The following is a 20,675-nucleotide window of genomic DNA, read 5'->3' as shown; positions in this document are numbered from 1 at the left end:
TCAAGATTTGATTAAAATAAAAACGAAAAAGATCGACAAGCAGACAGACGGAGCTACAGTCAGTGTTAGGAAGCTTAAATATTCTCAGCAAAAAAATAAATAAAAGGAACTTTAATATCTCGTGTTTATCTATCGTGCTCTTTTAAAAACCCGTCGAGCCAATAGATTTCACTACCTCTGAAAACGTTAAAAAACTAAATGGTTTTAAGTATTTAAAGCTTTATATAATAAAATGGTTATAAGCAGATACCGAAAATATTCATTAGTTATTATTTTTTAAACAAAAACTCATGGTCACGGCAAGCTCCTAGAAGTAATTCAGCTATACCAGTGTAATACTAAAGCCTCAAAGATTTTGTATTTAAAACTTGAAGAATAATAGTCAATTTTTTGAGTTTTATATAAATTTCAATAACGATTATTTGTTGAGTTTTATTTTTAGCTCTTCAGATAATGATTATTCTGGGAGTTTTACTTTCATGTTGACAAATAACGCTTGACTTGTAATGTTTATTTATCTAAATATTGTAGGAGGCACAATTACGTGTTGTTGATTCAGTAGTCGCAGCAAAAGTGAGTTTATTCTTTTCCAAGTTAATTATGCTTAGGCTTTTCAACAAGCGTGGAACTTAAACCTATCGTATTTGCACAAGAGTAAAAGAAACATATATAATATTGGGTGTACAAGTAGAAAACCGCCGTTTTCCACTGGGTGGCGCCACCTTTGGAAATCGGTGAGGGAATTCCGATCAGAAGCATCACATGGCAAGCTTAAGTATCGGTCAACAACTGCAATTCATCTCGCTCGTCTATTCTCATTGTCCATTTTTTTGTTGGTGCGCGAAGATGTCGAAATTTGAACCGAATAAGCGTCATTTGCGGGAGATTTTGCTTTTCGCGTTTCATTCGAAAAATTCTTCTGCTGAAGCGCGTCGAATGATACAATGTATCGAATGTAGCAACATATAGTGAGTCGTGTATCAGTGAAAGAACGTGCCGAGAATGGTTCGTGAAGTTCTAAAATGGTGATTATGACGTGGAAGACAAGGATCGGCCGGGTCCCGTGAAAAAGTTTGAAGATGCAGCTTTGGAGACTCTGTTGGATGAAGATTCTTGTCAGACACAACAAGAATCCATCACAGGAGCTCTCTATTTTGAATAATCTGTATGTAGTTATTTTTACGCAATAAAGCCTCAAACTATGAAAAAAAAACGGCGGTTTTCTACTTGTACACCTAATAGGATCCTTAGTACTTAAGCGTAGGTGTGTATGTATATATAAAACTCGATTTTTTTTTTAAAATGTAACCGGTTGTCGAAAAAGGGGAACGGCAATAGATTAAGTGAACTACGGAAAACATTTTGTTATTTTTTTAGGTTTGTACAATTAAAAAACACTGCTTAAACAAACACTGTTTAAAACTCTCCATATTTGTGTAATTACACAAAATAGATTTTTCCAAAGAGTCAGTGGAAAGATTACATATCATATTACTGGGTACCAACTTGAGAGCCGAAAGAAAATCTCCACGCTTACTTAAAGCCACCAAAGCTGCTGGTGGAAAACACAGCCCCTCCGCGAATGGAATCGAAAATTCGGTTCGATTGGACCAACTGTTAGGGTAGGGGTGGCTTCTATTGCACAGTGGATCCGCTTGTATGGAAGAGCGGCCAAAAATACTAATAATGGTCATAACGTGCTGAAATTTATAACAATAATTTAGCAAATTTGTCTAAACATATAGCAACAAAAATCGGACTTATCGATCGGCTATATCCTATAGCTCCCATAGGAACAATCGATACCGAATTATAAAAACATATTTCTTTAATCTAATTTATTACGATTTTGGTATGGAAGATATTTTTCGTAGTTATACATATTCTTAAAAAACTAAAATAAAAATCAACAAACAAAATATAAATGAAACAAAAATTATAAAGCATCGTCAAGTAATTCGTAGACAGATGTAAGCAAACTCGACCTATCTTTTTTAGGAAGTTGTCTCTGTCCTGTTAAAAATGGATCTGAACGCAATAATAAATAGTTCATGACATCTGTGTTTGTTAAAGTACGAGATACTTTCCGACTGTGTTGAAGTCTACATTTTTTTAGTTCCTTGTTATTGGACTCTGCTGCTTCCTCTGAAAGCTCTCCTATCGACACTAATGCATACTCTATTACAGCTAAACCATGAATTAAGACCTTATGGACGGTAGCCGGTAAATACTACCATGGATATTGTTTTGCAGAGGTTCTCAATTTTATTGGATATTTCGCTCAACTCTGGAATAATGTAGCCGTTGTTTTCAATATCCGCTTGCACATCGGAAATCAATTTCCTCATTTTTTCGGCGTTGGTTCCATTACCTGTGCACCACATATTAAAAATATGCAGACGTGGAAAAACACATTTTTGCGATGCACCTATCAAAATCCAAAATCAAAATTTTAAAAAATAATTTACAAATTAATATTTTTGCAAAAACACAAACCACTAAAGACGAAGACAAAGCAACAGCGCAAAAGCGCAACAGCACAATAAGCAAAGACTCACCTTTAACTGCTTTAGTAATATTAGTAGAAAACACACATCGGCAAATTTCGGCAGCTAATTTTAAAATATTTAGTAACCTAAAATAAGACGATCACAAAAACATACAAACCAAGTTCTGGGTTTTCTTGGAACATAACTAAAAGTCTAACTAAACATAAAATATACTTTAAAAAAATACACAAAAAAGGGTTATTCGATGAAATTAGTTTTACGAAAAAACTTTTTCAGGAAAGTTAATTATTAATATCTCAATTTAAAGTAAATACCTTCAATTTCATAATTCATGTTAAATTATTCAAATCGGAGCACTGCAGCGTACGTCTGATCACTTTAAAGGGCGAATTGAAAGAGAGAAATAACTTCCAAAGCGCAGCTGCGTTGCCAAAATGAACACGTGTTCACGATTGCAAATCTATTTTTAGAAAGTACCGTTAGATTTCTAGTAAAATCCGGTATGCCAAAGAGAAGTTTGGACTTTTAAGAGACAATTTTGATACATTTTGCTTAAAAAATATGTCATAAAATTTTTTGATTTTTGGCCTCTGACGGAACCACTGTGTATTGGCTAGAATAGTAAATATTAACCGATTTCCACGTATGAATGAGAATAAAACAATAACTGTAACTTGTGGATGTTTCGCGACGTGCCATTGTTTATTTAATCACTGGATGCAATAGAACAAACCGGGTAATCTGTACTTGCAGGGCACGCTATAGGATCCGGCTCTCACTCGTCGGCTGTGGGGGGGTGAAGGTCTTGCGCCTACAGATTCGCAGACGAACATTTTATTATTATTTTTGCTAAAACTAGAATTGAGCGGGCTAGAGACAAGAGAGAAATAAATAACTGAAACCGGAAGAGAAATATAATTTAATGTACAATCTAGCTAATCAGTGGGCAAATGCTAATGGTCTAGCCTTAAACCGCAAAAAGTCTAAATGCATGATGATTTATAAGAAGAAAATTAAAACAGAGAATTTACAACCTGTTCGAATTGAACACACGACACTTCCCTATGTCGACAACGCAACTGAAACGACCACATAAAAAAAGCAGTAGGGATAACGGACGTTAAGACAACTTAATTTTAGCCAGCAGTTCTTTCTCCTGAAATATGACTATTAGACGCAAAAATCTATCTGACTCCATCTCTAATGCATGGCATAGAAGTTTTTGGTAGTTGCGTGCTACTAGCTTTAAAAAAATTAGTGTAGCATTTAATAACATTGCACGATATGTATTTAAGTTGAGACTCCGTGAATACACAAATAAAATTTATAATTTGGATTTTAAATCTGTAATAAACTGATGAACTCTGGCAATTCTCCACACAATTATCCACACTAGGGAACCGTCGTACCTGTTTTCTGAGTTGAGTTTTGGTGCATCTCAAAGACCTAATCTAATTGTAAACCGGACCAAGTTGTCCAATTCTGCAAATCACTTCTTTGTAAATTCTGCTCGTCTCTGGAATCAACTCCCGCACCCCATAAATTCAATTAAAAGCACCTAAAAATTAAAAAATTAGTCTAACCCCCGCACACTTTACCACTAACTTTATCTAACTTAACTCAATTTTAACGCAAATTTAAATCTACATATGTTAATTTTATATTAAAAGAAAGTGTAATTTGGAGTAAGACAAGAAGGGAAGCCAACTTTGGCAAGCCGAAGTTCATATACCCTTGCAGCATTAAAATTATGATATACTTGCGTATTTAAGAACATTGAAGCGGTGATGATTTGCAGCTCAATTATTCGTTAGTTCCTATGGCAGCTATATAATATCGTTTTCCAAATTTAATAAAAAGCAAAATTCTGAACTGTTGAATTATTAATAACTCAAAAAGAATTTTTAAAAAAATTTCAAAAATAGAATAGTTACATTTTTTTTAAATAAAATTTTTTTTTTATATTTTCATTGCTCCCATGGTAGCTTTATGTTATAGTCGTCCGATTTTGATGAAATTTAAACCGTAATTCTAAAATATTTAACCATTACTATATGTCGAAGAACTAAAGAAAAAAATTAAAAAGCAACAAACTTATAATATTTTTTTATTTATTTTTTCCGATTGTTCCTATGGGAGCTATACGCTATAATCGTCCGATCCGGCTCGTTCCGAATTCTATGCTACGTGCAATAGAAAGACAACTTTTGGGAAAGTTTCATGCAGATAGTTTTAAAACTGAGAGACTAGTTTGCGTAGAAACGGACGGACAAGGGTATAAGTATTTTGTATCCGAATCATAACACCACGAGACTAGCACATTAAACTAAGAGTTTAATTACTCGTAGTGCTAGGATGCAAAATAAATAATTCCATAAAAATAAAAACAATCAATTTATAGATTTCTGCTGAGCTGCAAAATTCGTTGTTGAATTTGAATATAATATAGTTATTGTTCCTGTAAGATACACATGTTTGAGAGCATGGTTTATAGGTTTTGTTTTTATAATAACAGCAAATATATTTGTATTAATGTGTAGAAATTCTTAAAACTTTATACTAGTTTGTATTTAAAAGAAGGCGAACTGGTGATCTGGTTGTCGCAAAAAAAATGTACATCGAAATACAAAAAAAATTCTAGTTCCAACTTATACAGGCCTGTTCCAGTTTTCACTCGGAAGTAAATTCGTTAAAATTGGCGGATTTCACTTTAACATAATCAAAGTTCCCTTGCCTGCTAGGAAAAATACTATTTGTGAGAAATAAAACAGCAGACTGCCGCTACTGCTCTTATCAAAAGCCTATGATTTGATCAACATTTGGCCCGCTGCTGTTTCTACTTTTTGTGCATTATTGGTGCACTCATTTGATATCTAAAATCAGTCAAAAACTCATTGGTAGCCAAAAATATAATATTCTACTTATTATAATGGCAGTGATGGAAACTGACCAACAAAAGTGTTCAACAACTCGTGTGCATCAGCTGCTTGACAACAGTGTTGCAAACTTTTCACAAGTAGTCTTCGGCACCAAAGTTACCAAAGATGATTAAAAGTTTCCAACACAACACGCTTTGCACAATAAGTACATTAATTAAGGGGTAATAAGAAAAGAAACACTTTTAAACTAAACTTAGACAATTTACACATCTAACCATATAAAAACAAACCGAAAAGCGCTTGCTTAAAATCAGTCCTAAGAAAATTTTTATTTTCTTTTCCTACCATAACAACCCTTGCTTTGTTTCTATCATATTCGTTTGGAAACTAGAACAGGTGCGCCGGATTTGCTAAACTTCAGTAGGTTAGAAACCAAGTGATTCTGAGGTGCATCACAAAATAATTTTTAAAAAGTCAAATATGTTACTATTTACCAAATCTGTTATGCAACAACGTTCTTAAAACATCAACGAATACGGTAAAAATATCATTTGCCCTTTAAGTTATCGCAAAGAATTGTTTGGAAACTAGAACAGGTGCGGTGGATTTGTCAAACTCCAGTAGGTGAAACCAAGTGATTCTGAGGTGCATCACAAAATAATTTTTAAAAAGTCAAATATGTTACTATTTACCAAATCTGTTATGCAACAACGTTCTTAAAACATCAACGAATACGGTAAAAATATCATTTGCCCTTTAAGTTATCGCAAAGAATTTTAAAAGAATTAATTTCTGTTCTTGTGGATCTAAATCCGTCAGCCCAATGTTTGGCGAAAATTTTTTGAGTTTTTTGCGGAAGTTAACAGAGAATTAACAGAGGGAACTTAGATTCCGTGCAAATTTTTCGGAAGTGAAAATTGGAACAGGTCTGGGAAATTTGAATCCGTGTGAATCTTTCGGAAGTGAAAACTGGAACATGTCTGAAAATCTCTTTTAGAACCTTTAGCTTTATTGTCCTGTTCCCAGACTTAGATTTTGTTGGGAAAGGGTGATTGGGAACTAAAAAGGGATCGGTCTCACCACTTATGATCTCTTAAAGTGGTGTGAGGCAGCGAAAAGTAATTCGGGAGAGGAGGGAAAGCGTACGGCCACATCCGCAGTCGTTCTGGTTTTAATTAAAATGTGTGGGTAAAGTTTTAAGATTGTCGATTTAAAATTTAAATGTTCGTGAATACGGATCTTTAAAATGGTCTATAAGAATGTCAGTTAAAGTTTGTGGTTCTGCTAACCCGGCAGGAAGTTAAAAAATCTAATTTGTCACATCTTTTTCGATCAAATTTTTTTTGGAATTTTTATTATCCTTTTTAAAATTATATGAAAATAATATTTAAATGTTTACAAAAAGTATATATAAGCTAAAAAATAACTCAAATTCTAATATGTTTTAGCCGTTTGCGACCAATTGTGTATAAAGTAATATCATTATGGTGCTCTACTCTACAAGAAGGAAGTCACTGTGAAATTATTTCGGAGACCCTTGTTAAGGAAATATTTGATGACCTAGTTCCGCGACAGCCAACTTCATTAACATGTGTAAATATATTTTTTGTGAAATATTTAATATTTAATTTAAAATGTTTTCCAAAAACAAATTTAGCAAGGCAATTCAAATTTAAAACAAAATTGTTCGGCTATAAACATATTTTCGATGTTGGAGATGTCGTTCGATGATGAAGATAATTATAAGCTTTGTCAGCAAGCCCATTTTTGCCTGCAAAAACTGTTATCATCGTCTGGTCCCTTGCTAAAACCATCTCTTCTAAAGGAAAGTATAGTTATACATAATAGAAATTCAAAAACATTATATGCTTTATATTACAGGACGTCCACAATACCTTATTGGAAATTTTTATTCAAATAAATTTAGAACCGCTGAAAACGCCATATTCTCGTAACATCTGCAATATTCGTTTGGAAGTTTACAAAACTTTCGTATCTTTATTAAAATCACGGAATTATGGTTGCCCTGTGCCTTCTGAAATAATAATCACACTTTTAGACCAATCGCTTTTATACGAAAATAGTAGTACACTTCGCCCACAATACAACTTGAAACTGCTGGAATTAATGATTCATCCGCAGAAAGCCGATATTCAGCTTACAAAATTTTTTGAAAATTTAAAGATCATAACTTCCCCCTATACAAAAATGTCTGATTCTGAAAATTCAAAATGTAAATCACTCAAAGAAAGAGATCAATTAAACATTCAGTTGGATAAAAAAAGCTATCAAAAAAGAAAAGAACAAGTTTTTGAACAAACTGGCAATGAATCCAATAATATTAGGAAGGATAATTTCAGTGAAACCAAAGGCGCAAAACAAATAAAAGTCGACCTACAGGATCAATTTAATACTAAGATCGATAATAACTCATTAAATATACAAAAATCCTTTGAAAAAATGATTACAAATCGTTTCGAAATAATTGCAGAGAATAATTATATCGAATTATCTCCGCTAGACGACTCAGTACAAAATATCAAGGAGACATCAAAAGAATCTTTGCACATTTTGGGAAACAACAGCTTAGAGAGTTTTGAAAAAAGTGCGCCAGGAATGTTCAAGCACAATGATATTTATGCTGACTTACCATCTTCTTATTGCTGTGTTGAAAAATGTGAAGGTCAATTGCCTGTGGATTTAGTAAAATTAGATGATGATAAAATGATAGCGGACTTGGAAGCAAAATTCGTTGATGAACTTAAATAAAATATAGTTATTCGTTTATAGTTTTGTTTTTATAATAACAATAAATATATTTTTTTATAATATGTAAAAATTATTTAAACTTTATACTAGTTTGTATTAAAAAAAACGCGAACAGGTGATATGGTAATTGTCTACTTGCGAAAAGGGAGAAAACTATTGTCGAAAAAAGAAATTTACATCTAAATACAACTGATTCTAGTTCCCACATATAATCTCTTTTAGAACCTAGCTTTATTGTGCTACTCCCATACTCCCACACATAGATTTTCTTCGGAAAGGGTGACGGAACTAGAAAGGGAGCTTATGATCTCTCAAAGAAGGTTGAGGCAGCGAGATGTAAGCCGGGAGAGGAGGGAAAGCGTTCGGCCACATCCGCAGGACTATGCTTAAGTTGCCAAGCAAGTCCGAGAGAGGAACTTTCGGTATGGCGGCACGACAAGCCATTGGAGTTCCTGGAACAGGTAGAGTGTGCAGCCGACCTATGGTATCGATATAAACCAGATGACGGAGCTGCTGCAGGGCATAGTCCCAAAGTGGTTCATATCCAAGAATCGACAGTTGGACAACTGGGGACACTTCATATACAGATTCCAAGGAAGCAAACCTACGGGGAAGAGGTCAAAGACTACATGGTGGACATGCAGACTCTGATGCGGCCCCTGGGTATGTCTGCCAGGGAAGCGTGGACAAGATCAAGAAGAACAGCACACACGCCCTTTGAATGTTTACTCGGCCGTATGAGTGTCGTCCCCTGGACACCATGGTGGCGCTGGCTGATAAGTTCAAGTAGCACGAACAGCAAACGGAGAAGTTCGAGATGGAGAACAATCCCAGAGTGCAGTGTGCAGGCGGTGTCAGGAGGACACAGACGCGCCACAGGCATACGCCGCAAGGGCATGGAACATCCTGCTGGCGCTTCAGCAAAATACGAGTCAGGACTGTGCAGTGGTTTTCGGGAACCGTGCAACGATATCAGTCTCTGATCTCAGTTACCGCAGCGCAACCCTTTGCAAGCAGGTCCTGGAGTTCAAGGTTCAGAATTGTATGTCTAGCCAGTGTGTAATGGAAGGGCAGAACCCATTAACGTCCTATTGCTTTCTTGCAGGCGAACACAGCTATGGCTGCTTAACGAGTGCGATCGACTTTGTTTTCAGAGAACTTTCCTGTCCAGGTATTTGACTTTATCGCTGAAGTATAGGCTAGTACGGTGTAGTCTGGGTGAGGAGAATTCAGGTACCTTATACTGAATAGTACCAGTTCTGTTTTACTTGGGTTGACCCCTAGTCAACACCCCCTTGCATGGTTGTATGTATATTAGACTTTATTTTATAAACACAGGAAAGAGTGCACTGTAATGTTATATATATTGGGCTTTATTATTCCGTCCGTTTAGATCGGGACTCATTTTTAGAATGCTCACTTAAGAATAATGTTGGCTTGGTTTACAATTCATATAGCTGCACGAGCATATACATGTTAATGTATACGTAAGTGTATTTGGGCGGCGCAAGCAGCGGCCGCGCATGAGAGAGAGAGTGTTATGCTCACATGGTAACCGAATGGTCGGCCGCGCATGCAGACATGCCGACTCAGCATTTAGGATGTGCATAACATTGTTGTGTGGGTCGAATTGCTTTGCACTTGAAGTGCTGGGAATATTCGGACATAAACAAATGCTACAATGTTACAGTGATATAAGCGGTACAGTGTGTACCCTATATATGAGCATACTACACCTCCCTCCTTTTGAAAAATAACGTAATCTATGGAGTTATATTGTTAATTATTGTGTTAAGTATATATATGTATGTTTATAAAAATTAGCAAATTAGTAAAAAAATTTTTTTTTATTATTATTATAATATTTTTTTTTGGTAATATAGTAACTATTGGAAAACTTAGTGAAGTTGAAACTTTGAAAATTTATGCGATTATTTCTTATTATTTATTGTTATAATAAATTTTTTTTTGTATTTGTATTAATGTATAATTATGTGCCATAGAAGTTGTTGTGTTAAAGCAGTATACGAAGTATTGTAGCCATACATCCCAATCTGTTTTATCAACTGAGATGTATGAGCGTATGAATGTGTTATGTTATATGTTATGAGGCTTCGCTCCACTGTTCCGACAGTCTGGTGATGGTGTGCAGTAGAATTTATGTTTTTGATATTTAAATTTTTACATAAATCTTCAATTATTGAATTTTTATATTCCGTTCCCATGTCCGTAATGAACGTCTTCATTGGACCGTTCTTCAGAATAAAATCTTCGAATATAGCTTTTGCTATTGTTTTTGCACTTTTATTTTGAATTGGTATTGCTACAAGGTATTTTGTTAAATCGCAGATTAAAGTAACTGCGTATTCATTCCCTTGTTCAGACTTAGGTAGTGGACCGATCGTGTCCACGATTACCCTGTCGAAAGCTGTTTGTGGTGTTTCCGTAATGGTTAATGGGGTCTTCGTATGCGTGATTATTTTCGCTTTTTGACATTTTAGACATTTTCGTACGTACTCTGTAATATATCGAGTCATTCCTTTCCAAAAGTAATGTCTTTTGACCTTGGCCAAGGTTTTAGAAATGCCAGTATGATTCTTTTTCTTTTTCAGAATTTATTAGGGTCACCGGGTTGAGTAGCGCTACTCTCAATGATTTTAAGGATTTATTGCCCATTTCCTTGAAAGTATCTATTGAAACGCATTCAAAGATATTTTCCCACGGTGACACTTTGAGTTGGCTGATTTGATGTATACCGGCTTGCTTCTCAAGCCTTTGGAAAAACTGACCTAAGTCAAGGACTCCATTGGTATATAAATCGCTAACATCATATCCTGCAGTAATTTTTTCCCATGTTTAAATAAACATAGCATATTTTTTACGTGCAAGGTCACTACTTTACGTACTTCGTCATTGTTTATGACTCCGCATACGTTGGGTTTTGAAGCTTTTTCTATAGATTGCCTAGGCAAGTCTATTTCTTTTTCTCCTGCGCTGGATTTCTGTCTACTTTGATATCTTGTAGTGACTTTATGTATATTTCCGGTTATATTTTGTAGTTCTTTGATGGTTATTCTTGATAACGCATCAGCTACGTAATTGTCTTTTCCCTTTAAATATTCAACTGTGAAGTTATATTCTTCTAATTCTAGCCTCATACGTGTCAGTTTGGAACTTGGGTTAGTCATTGAGATTTCATTTCATTTTGATAATGAAATGTTTGCCATAAATGTATGGTCGAAAATGTAATATTGCCCAATGTATTGCAGCTAGTTCCTGCTCGGTAGTAAACTTATTACTTTCTCCCTTGGTAAAAGCTCTTGATGCATATGCAATGGGGAGTTGGAGTCCGTTATGGTTTTGAGTTAAAGCCGCTCCACATGCTTGCTTACTTGCATCAGTAATTATACAAAATTCTTTACTAAAACCTGGATATTGTAGCAAAGTAGGTTCCATAAGTTTTGTTTTTAAATATTCGAATGCGTTTTGGCATTCAGCTGTCCATTCAAAAGGAACATTCTTTTTACATAATCTTGTTATGTGCCGTGAATAATCGACGAAATTTTTTATGAATCTTCTGTAGTAATTGCAGAACGCTACAAAACGTCTTGCGCTGTCTGCATCGTGTGGGACTTGATAATTCAGTATGACGTCATATTTCTTGTCATCTGGAAGTATTCCTTTATCTGTGCACTTATGACCTAGAAAAGACACCTCATGCTTAAAGAATGAACATTTTTGTGGATGTAACTTTAGGTTGTATTTCCTACATTTCTCAAAAACGTCTGTTAAGTTTTTAAGCATATGTTTTTCGGATCAACCTATAACTATTAAGTCATCCATATAAAGGAATGCTTGTGAAGGTTCAAGTCCAGAGAATGCAATAGTCATCATTCTCTGAAATGAATTTGGCGCTATCTTTAATCCAAAAGGTAATCGTGCGAATCGATACGAGCCATTGCTCGTTGAAAAGGTTGTTATATCCCTTGAGCTTTTTTCAAGTTCTATTTGGTGAAATCCTGACATTAAATCAAGACATGAAAAGTATTTTGCTCGACCTAGTTGGTCTAAAATATCATCAATTCTAGGGAGTGGAAATTTATCGGACAGTAATTTTTTATTAATCTGACGATAGTCAATTACTATGTGACGCTCAGGAGCGCACAAAGTAGATATAATAACATAAGCTATAGATAGTCGTTAAGTAGGCAAGGAGCCGAAATAGTTATAAGTTCAATACCAAAAGGCAAGAAGCCGAAATAATTATAAGTTCAAAGGCAAGAAGCCGAAACAAATTTAAGTTGAATGAAAATATTCAAATTTAAATATCCGGGCGGGCGCGCCAAACAAAGGAAACGGTCACACTGACCAATAGCCACCACAAGCCACACGCGGTATGGCCATGGCTATAAGATTATGAAACTACAGTCACACTGGCGAGGGCCGGGAGGATATAAAAAGGGCGCCGGGGCCCAGACAGAACACTCTGCGACCGACGGCGATCGGAGAAGGTAAGGCTTACCCTTTGGCGTGAGCTAACTTCTCTGGGAGTTAACTGCGGAGTCTTTTTCGGGATAGGGTCTAGTACCCCGTCCACCCAATACATTGTAGTTAGTTGTTTCCCCTCCCTTCCCCTTCTTCCCAACACCCTAAGGACCGGCCGTCATCAGTGATAACCGACCTTTGGGATCCCACACCCCAAGACCGACCGACATTAGTGACACCCGATCTTCTGGGGACTCCACCACTCGGTCCTCCGAGGCGCTCCTCGGCCGTCTGCCGAACCGATCCCACCTGGTTTTCACCCGGGTTGCGTCGGTCCGCAACGCGCCCTGACCACCACTCGGTTCTCCGAGGCGCTCCTCGGCCGTCTGCCGAACCGATCCCACCTGGTTCTCACCCGGGTTGCGTCGGTCCGCAACGCGCCCTGCCCACCACTCGGTTCTCCGAGGCCCTCCGGCCCTGCGTGCCCGGAACGAGGACCGATCAGATCGGTAAGGTCGACCCTGCGTGGTCGCCACCCTTCTCATTCCCTGGTAGACCCAAGCGGCCTCCACCCTCTTCTCGAAACTGGTAGCCCCAGCGACTCCACCCTCTTCTCGGAACTGGTAGACCCAAGCGGCCTCCAAACTGTCTTATCTTCCTAGACATAAGCATAGCCAAGAGGGACGTGGCTCTTTCTTTCTCATCCACAGGGTACACGCCGCCACCGCCGCCGACGCCGCCACCACCGGGACGACGACGCCCAACGACGACGCTGAACGACGACACGAAAGGCCCCGGCAACCTACGGGCGGACGAACCCCTGCAGCACGAACTGTATATATATATATATATATATATATCTATGTAACAAATAATTCTTAATAAACGCATACCGATTCGATTTCACTGAACCCGCTTCCGTGTCATACTCTGGGAACCGGGTCGGCCTCTTACAGCAACCACTCCTGACATAAATAAATGTTGGAACGAGCCCCTGGACACCGTTGAACTACCTCAGCAAAGCAGGATCGTTACATGGCGCCCGAACAGGTTAAAGTGGTTGCAAAGAGAAAGACATCGGTACAGAGTTATGTCGACGTGGGTGTACCTAGCAACTAAGGCGGATCTGATCAAGTACGCAAGAGAGTTCGGATTAGACACAACAGGAAAAGTGGAGGAGTTAAGACAGATACTGTCAGCATTCGCAAAGAACCCAAACCACACGGAGACGCTCATGCAAAGACTAGGAGTACTAGCAGAGAAGCACAAGAAGGAAAAAGGAGCAACGGATCAGAACAGCACACCAGCGGAAGAACTCAACACGATGGCAAACCAGATCGACATACGGGTCAAACAAACCAACACCCCACCACGGCGGGAATCGGAAACTCCAGACATACCGGACAGAGTAAGGAGTTGGGGGATCCGCTACCAAGGAGCAACCAATGCCTTGGAATTCATCAGCAAGATGGAGGAATGGGCCAAAGGCTACGGCATACACAAGGATGCCCTGATCCAGATGATGCCATTCATCCTAGAAGGAGTAGCAGTGGACTGGTGGAACACCACACCGAGCCAGATAAGGACATGGGAGGACCCCAGGGAGGAACTGTTAGAATATTTTTTGCCACCAAGATATCAGGAACAGTTGGAAACACAAATCACTCAACTACGGCAGCGAGAAACAGAACCAACAATGGAATACGCAATGAACCTGAGGAAACTAATGAGATTTACAGAGTATTCAGAAGAGACAAAGTTGGACCGGATATACAGAAACTGCAGAAGTAAAATAAAGCTCTACACGAGACGGTCGGGATTTAAAACACTGACAGAATTCCTGAGGTTGGCAGAAGAAGTGGAAGAAATAGAAACTATGGAAGGAACCAATAGACCAACAACAACAGGAAACCAGAACTTTACGTCGGAAATCTGCATAAGATGCGGAGGAACAGGGCACGCCGCAAGAACCTGCACAAACCCCCCAAGACTGTTTTGCTGGGTATGCGGCAGAAATGGAACAAGAACAACGGAATGTTGCCGAGCTGGAACGGGAAACGCCAGAGACCTGAGCAGGTAACGCTGGTAGCTCAGGACCAAAAACAAATACCAGCAACAGAGGAACAATTAAGTTGTGACGGATTCCAAATATTTGCCACGGTGAAAATCGGACCAGTAAAAGCAAAAGGAACAGTGGACACAGGAGCGTCACGGAGTGTGATCAGCAAGAGAAGATACAACGAATTGAGAAAATATGGAAAATGGAGGAAGGAAAGGACAGAAATAACATTAGCGAACGGATCAAAGCAAAGATCGGATGGAGACTTTACTACCAACATACAGTTCGCAGGAGAAGAATTCGAGTTGGATTTCCTCATCTTAAACCAGGTGACAGGAGGAATATTATTAGGAATAGACTTTCTGGCCAAAACACGCACAAGAATACAATGCGGCAATCTGGAATTAGATATCACCGAGGCAGAGACAACACAAGGCGAAATAGAACCCGAGCAGAGCACAGACGATACGGAACCGACGGAGGAGGAAATCAGCAAATTTCTGGAACAACAAAGGCAAGTATTCGAGGGAATGAAGGGAACCAGTAATATCACGACACATAAAATTTACATGAAGGACGACAGACCGGTGAAACAACGATACTACCCACGGAACCCGAAACAACAAGCGATAATAAATGAACAAGTGGACGAATTGCTAGCACTAGGGTTGATTGAACCATCACACAGTCCATACAGTGCGCCAGTAGTATTGGTAAAAAAGAAGAACAACGAGTGGAGAATGTGTGTGGACTATCGGCTGTTGAACGAAAGAACAGAAAAAGACGCCTACCCGGTACCAAGGATGGACTTTATATTAAACCAGCTAAGAGAAGCAAAGTTCATAAGCACGCTAGACCTGAAATCGGGGTATTGGCAGATACCAATGGAAGGTCTCAGTCGACAATACACAGCGTTCACAGTACCGGGACGAGGCTTGTTCCAGTGGAAGGTCATGCCGTTCGGACTCACGACAGCACCAGCCACATTCCAGAGAGCTCTAGACACGGTCATAGGCCCAGAGATGGAGCCATTCGCGTTCGCATACTTGGACGATATCGTGGTAATCGGAAGAAACAAAAAAGAACACTTGGAGAAATTAAGAGAGGTTTTCAGAAGGTTGCCAGCGGCAAACCTAAAGATAAATGCAGAAAACTGTCATTTCTTCCAAACCGAGCTAAAATTCTTGGGACACATTGTAACCGACAGAGGCATCAGGACGGACCCGGAGAAAGTGGCAGTCATTCGAGAATTACCAGCCCCAAAAGGCACTAAGGAAGTACACAGCTTTTTAGGGATGGCATCATGGTACAGGAAATTCATCCCAGGGTTCACGGAGAAAGCAAGCGCCCTACAAGAACTGGTAAAGAAAGGAAAAAAATTCGAATGGCGGACAGAACATCAAGAGGCGTTCGAGAAGATTAAAGAAAGTTTAACAATGGCACCAGTACTAGCATGCCCAGACTTCACCAAACAATTCAAACTACAAACGGACGCAAGCGAGCTGGGGATAGGAGCAGTATTAACCCAGGAAGACGCCGAGGGGGAACATGTCATCTCATACGCAAGCCGAAAGCTGAGCAAGGAAGAGCAAAACTATAGCGCCACAGAAAAAGAGTGCCTGGCAATCTACTGGAGCATCAATAAATACAAAATGTATCTGGAAGGATACCGATTTGTAGTGGTGACGGATCACCTAGCGTTGAAATGGCTAAACTCCATAGAAAGCCCTTCAGGGAGGGTAGCCAGATGGGCGCTCGGACTACAACCGTTCCAATTCGAGATTAGATACCGAAAGGGAAAATTGAACGCAGTAGCAGACGCATTGTCCAGGGCCCCACCAGTAGAAATAAAGTCCGCGAACTGTCAGGGCGACTGGTTGAAGGAGGCATACGAGGAGGCGCAGAAAGACCCGAGCATCACAGAATTCAGAATAGAAGGAGAAAGACTACAAACGATGCGGGAGAGAAAGGGACAGACAACCATGGAAGCTGTGCATTTCACAAAGCGAGATTCAAACGGTGCTTAAAGAAAACCACTGCAACACAACAGCGGGGCACATGGGGATATTAAAAACACAGAGGAAGATTATGCAACGATATTTTTGGCCCGGAATGCGGAAGGACATTGTCAAATTCGTAAAGGCATGCGAGAGCTGCCAGCGATACAAATTGTCTCAACAAAAAACCGCAGGGAAAATGCTGACAAGAATAACCGAAGCACCATGGGAAACCGTATGTGTCGACTTCGTCGGACCTCTACCACGCACGAAGCATGGAAACACCACACTAATAGTGATAGTGGATAGATTCTCTAAATGGACTGAACTCGCGGCAATAAGGAGCGCAACGGCAGAGGCATTCCTGAAAATATTTCGTGAACGGATAATCGCCAGAGTGGGTGCGCCAAAAACACTGATATCAGACAATGGGGTCCAGTTTACGGGAGGAAAAACTAAGGCCCCCATGGAACAGTGGGGCATACAGCAACAATTCACGGCGCCATATACGCCACAACAGAACCCAACAGAAAGAACAAACCGAACCATAAAAACCATGATATCACAAATGGCAGGGGAGGAACAAACTAGGTGGGACGAGAATCTGCCGGAGCTAGTGCTAGCATACAACAGCAGCACATCCGAATCAACGGGATTCAGCCCAGCCCAAATACTGTATGGGAGAGAACTTCGACTGCCGGGAGCACTGTTCGACAAGGTCACCAAAGGGTCAGGATTAGCGACAGAAACAGTAGCAGCAAGGTGGAAGAGACTACAAGGCATCAGAAGCGAAGCGATCGAGAACATGGAAGGAGCAGCAGAGATACAAAAACACCATTACGACCTACGTAAAAGAGAGTGGAAGCCAAGTGTGGGACAGCTCGTCTGGTGCAAAACACACTACCTATCCAACGCAGCGGAAAAATTCAACGCTAAATTAGCACCGAAATATGACGGGCCGTGGGTAGTAGACAAATTTTGTTCACCGGTGATAGTTATATTAAAAAATTGTAAATCGAAGAAAACAAAACGCGCATACATCGGAGATGTAAAAATGTATATTGACACTAACCATGAAGTAACCAACCAGGATAAGAAAGAAACAAAAAGTAACTCAAACGATGTATTATTAATTTCAGAAAACAACAAAATGAACAAATTCGACGCTACAAAGAAGAAGTTCCGGGAGAGCAGCACACGGCTGCAGCAAGAAAGGCGAACGGCGAGGTTGATACCGGCGAGACCAGCAGGGGCGGGCATACGGGTCAGGACAGCACCGACTCGCCTCAGACCACCAATGTGCAGGCTAGCTCTGGCACAAAGAGAAGGGCAGTCACGACCAGAGGGGCGACAGACAGCCCAACCGCCAGCAAGAACGGCCGTGGCGACCAATAGAGGCGGACAGACCCGGATCGCCCATGTTCCTCGCAGCTCTCTGGAGGCAGTGACCGACGGAAGTGTCCAGGAAGAACGGGCAAGGACACCGTCGCCAGACCGGGACATCCTGGAGCTACACCCGATGGACACGGATACACAGGCAGAGGAAGTAACACCAAGTCAGGAGACAGAGGCACGCCCAGACGCACAGGCGCCACGAGTGGAGTATTTCACAAACGATATGGGGTGGATCGTACCCAGAGATGCGACGATGTCAGCCAGGGCGGTCAATGAAATCAAAGAGAGATGGAACAGGAGGAGAAAGGGGAAACAGCAGAGTATCCTAGTGAAGGACGACCAGAAGACGTGGAAGGCCATCTTTGGAAGGGGAAGCCGCATCACGATAAGACACTTCGTGCCTTCGCAAGAGGGGGGGAGGTGTGACGCTCAGGAGCGCACAAAGTAGATATAATAACATAAGCTATAGATAGTCGTTAAGTAGGCAAGGAGCCGAAATAGTTATAAGTTCAATACCAAAAGGTAAGAAGCCGAAATAATTATAAGTTCAAAGGCAAGAAGCCGAAATAAATTTAAGTTGAATGAAAATATTCAAATTTAAATATCCGGGCGGGCGCGCCAAACAAAAGAAACGTTCACACTGACCAATAGCCACCACAAGCCACACGCGGTATGGCCATGGCTATAAGATTATGAAACTACAGTCACACTGGCGAAGGTCGGGAGGATATAAAAATGGCGCCGGGGCCCAGACAGAACACTCTGCGGCCGACGGCGATCGGAGAAGGTAAGGCTTACCCTTTGGCGTGAGCTAACTTCTCTGGGAGTTAACTGCGGAGTCTTTTTCGGGATAGGGTCTAGTACCCCGTCCACCCAATACATTGTAGTTAGTTGTTTCCCCTCCCTTCCCCTTCTTCCCAACACCCTAAGGACCGGCCGTCATCAGTGATAACCGACCTTTGGGATCCCACACCCCAAGACCGACCGTCATTAGTGACACCCGATCTTCTGGGGACTCCAACACTCGGTCCTCCGAGGCGCTCCTCGGCCGTCTGCCGAACCGATCCCACCTGGTTTTCACCCGGGTTGCGTCGGTCCGCAACGCGCCCTGACCACCACTCGGTTCTCCGAGGCGCTCCTCGGCCGTCTGCCGAACCGATCCCACCTGGTTCTCACCCGGGTTGCGTCGGTCCGCAACGCGCCCTGCCCACCACTCGGTTCTCCGAGGCCCTCCGGCCCTGCGTGCCCGGAACGAGGACCGATCAGATCGGTAAGGTCGACCCTGCGTGGTCGCCACCCTTCTCATTCCCTGGTAGACCCAAGCGGCCTCCACCCTCTTCTCGAAACTGGTAGCCCCAGCGACTCCACCCTCTTCTCGGAACTGGTAGACCCAAGCGGCCTCCAAACTGTCTTATCTTCCTAGACATAAGCATAGCCAAGAGGGACGTGGCTCTTTCTTTCTCATCCACAGGGTACACGCCGCCACCGCCGCCGACGCCGCCACCGCCGCCGACGCCGCCACCGCCGCCGACGCCGCCACCGCCGCCGACGCCGCCACCACCGGGACGACGACGCCCAACGACGACGCTGAACGACGACACGAAAGGCTCCGGCAACCTACGGGCGGACGAGCCCCTGCAGCACGAACTGTATATATATATATATCTATGTAACAAATAATTCTTAATAAACGCATACCGATTCGATTTCACTGAACCCGCTTCCGTGTCATACTCTGGGAACCGGGTCGGCCTCTTACAGCAACCACTCCTGACATAAATAAATGTTGGAAAGAGCCCCTGGACACCGTTGAACTACCTCAGCAAAGCAGGATCGTTACAACTAATCGCCACTTTTTTTCTTCGGAACCTGGAGCTGATTTTTTAGGGACAAGCAATAATGGGCTACTGCATTCCGATACTGAAGGTTCGACTATCCCGTCGGTGATTAATTTTCCGACTTGTTTTTGAATTTCGTTCACCTGACCATGTGGGCTTCTATAATTTTTTATGTAAACGGGTTCATCATCTTTCAATCTCAGTTTTTGTTTGTAGTAATTGTTTGTGCTAATTGGTTCGGATTCTAATCCGAAAAGGTCATATTTTTTACATAAATTTGTGAGTTGGAATTTGAATCGTGGGGGCAAATTTTCTGACAATTGGGATAATACCGACTTTTCTCTATTTTCTTTGTTTCCTTCGACTACATCATAGTTCAACAGTGATTCATATGCTAAATTATCCGCACTGACCACTTTATCTTCGTTTGTTGTATTCAGTAGTTTTATGAAGGCATTTTGTGTTGTAGCTATTGTACTTGCTATATAAATTCCGTGCTCAATTTCTTGAGTTGGAATTAATACACTGTTTTCTTTTGAATTTAATTTTATTTTTCTAATGACTTGTAATCTTGCTGGCAGAAGAATTGAGTTATTGCCAGAACTGTATTCTTTGGAACATAAATTGGAAATTTTAAATTGTTTGGTCTTATTATAAGCCAATCTTCAGATGGCTGAAAGTCTAATTGACAGTTGTATTTTTTTTTTTTTTTTTTTTATATTCTGACAGATTAATAGTATGGA

At 40.6% G+C, this 20,675-nt stretch overlaps 2 protein-coding genes across 3 annotated transcripts in view; both read left to right on the top strand.

Moving 5' to 3' along the window:
• The window catches only part of LOC108141592, a 60,094-nt gene extending 51,671 nt beyond the window's left edge, over window positions 1-8,423 (top strand). For both annotated transcript variants that reach the window (XM_041708482.1, XM_041708481.1), the window contains 3 exons: window positions 6,838-6,982; window positions 7,047-7,214; window positions 7,271-8,423. In XM_041708482.1, the coding sequence (XP_041564416.1) occupies window positions 6,838-6,982; window positions 7,047-7,214; window positions 7,271-8,158 (1,201 nt within the window). In that variant the 3' untranslated portion in view covers window positions 8,159-8,423. The remainder of the gene's footprint in view (window positions 1-6,837; window positions 6,983-7,046; window positions 7,215-7,270) is intronic.
• Window positions 8,424-14,584: 6,161 nt separating this feature from the next.
• Window positions 14,585-19,617, top strand: LOC121467076. The gene is made up of 2 exons (XM_041708080.1): window positions 14,585-15,216; window positions 17,839-19,617. The coding sequence occupies exons 1-2, from the start codon at window positions 14,585-14,587 to the stop codon at window positions 18,092-18,094; spliced, it is 888 nt and encodes a 295-aa protein (XP_041564014.1). The 3' UTR covers window positions 18,095-19,617.
• Window positions 19,618-20,675: the final 1,058 nt, after the last annotated feature.

This window comes from Drosophila elegans, unplaced genomic scaffold (assembly GCF_018152505.1).
Source record: "Drosophila elegans isolate 14027-0461.03 unplaced genomic scaffold, ASM1815250v1 contig_208, whole genome shotgun sequence".
Taxonomy (NCBI): Eukaryota; Metazoa; Arthropoda; class Insecta; order Diptera; family Drosophilidae; genus Drosophila; species Drosophila elegans.
The sequence above is the reverse complement of the archived record's forward strand: the minus strand, read 5'-3'. Positions and strand labels throughout refer to the sequence as shown.